Source organism: Plasmodium gaboni, chromosome 1 (genome assembly GCF_001602025.1).
Source record: "Plasmodium gaboni strain SY75 chromosome 1, whole genome shotgun sequence".
Taxonomy (NCBI): domain Eukaryota; phylum Apicomplexa; class Aconoidasida; order Haemosporida; family Plasmodiidae; genus Plasmodium; species Plasmodium gaboni.
In genome coordinates, this window is record NC_031481.1 from 264,235 (window position 1) to 265,820 (window position 1,586).

The window sequence follows — 1,586 nt, forward strand, 5'->3', positions numbered from 1 at the left end:
AAGAAAATTTATAATAATAAAATAAATAAAAAAAGATATATATATATATATATATATATATATATATATAATGTTTTTATTATATAAATATTTATTGATAATATTTTTTGTAAACTTCTTATTTATGTTTTTATTCATTTCATAAGATCCATTTCTAATCTATATAATCAACATTTATAGCTTTACTTGAATTACTTTTTTCATCGTATATTACGGAAAATTTGACTCTTTCTCCTGGTACCAAATATTTAAATTCTTTTTTAATTTCTTTTTTTTTATTATTTTTATTATTATCATGTTCAAAGTTATATTCCTCCTTCTTTTGCGTTATATCTTCCATACTTGCATTCCATGCTAATTTTTTTTTCTCTTCATTTGTAACTTCAAAGGTTCTACCTACAAAGAACAATATTAAGATAAAATTAAATTTTTTTATAATCTGCATTCATAAATTGTTTCCTTTTTGTTTTTTTTTAAAAAGAAAAATAAAAATAAAAAGAAATATTTATTATATTATATTATATTATATTATAGATAAAATTAAATTTTTTTATAATCTGCATTCATAAATTATTTCCTTTTTGTTTTTTTTAAAAATAAAAATAAAAATAAAAATAAAATTAAATTTTTTTATAATCTGCATTCATAAATTGTTTCCTTTTTGTTTTTTTTTAAAAAGAAAAAGAAAAATAAAAAGAAATATTTATTATATTATATTATATTATATTATATTATATTATATTATTATGTTTAAAAAATTACTTTGACAAATGTCAGTATAATGTACGAAAATGTCTGGCCCTCCGTCGTTTGGTTCTATATAAAATAAAAAATACGTAGCAAATAAATAAGATATAATAAACATAATATGTAAAATATAATATATAAAATGTTATATGAATTATAATCCATTTTGGTACAAGCTCTCTTTTCTTTTTTCTTTTTTCTTTTTTCTTTTTCTTTTTTTTTTTTTTTTTTTTTATATTAACACATACTTATAAAACCATAACCTTTCCTCTTATCAAACATGATAACATTTCCTGTAATTTTATCATGTTTCTTTTTATTTATTAATTGAGAAAAAAAATATTTTTTATAACTATTAAAATGAATGTGGATTTTTCCTCTAAGCATTTTAAACCATTTATTAAAATTTTATATTATAATAACATATTAAAAAATTAAATAAACATATTAAACTATATATATATATATAAGGGTATATTTTTTTTTTTTTAAGTTTTTTCAAATAATAATTTAATTACAAATATATATAGGTACAATATGAAAAAATTAAATATTATAAATAAATAAAAATATATATATATATATTATATATGGAATTATGGTAAAATCAAAAAAAATATTATAAATAAAATAAAATAAATATTAAATTAAATAAAAGATATTTTAGATATATATCATAATATATGTTACATATATATATAATATATTGTAATATATTCTTCTTTTATTTATTTATTATTTTTTTTTTTTTTATTTGAAAACGTGTTAAAAAAGAAAATAATTTAACTTTTAAATAATAATTATTTGAAGAATAAAAAAATAAAAAGTATTATATATTA

At 14.1% G+C, this 1,586-nt stretch overlaps 1 protein-coding gene across 1 annotated transcript; it reads right to left on the bottom strand.

Annotated features, from left to right (window-relative positions):
* Nucleotides 1–154: 154 nt before the first annotated feature.
* On the bottom strand, nucleotides 155–1,134 carry PGSY75_0109600 (putative cold-shock protein; the record flags this gene model as incomplete). Its single annotated transcript, XM_018783648.1, has 3 exons — nucleotides 155–396; nucleotides 763–816; nucleotides 996–1,134. 3 exons carry the CDS (start codon nucleotides 1,132–1,134, stop codon nucleotides 155–157), a joined length of 435 nt encoding a protein of 144 aa, XP_018643932.1.
* Between the last annotated feature and the right edge of the window lie 452 nt (nucleotides 1,135–1,586).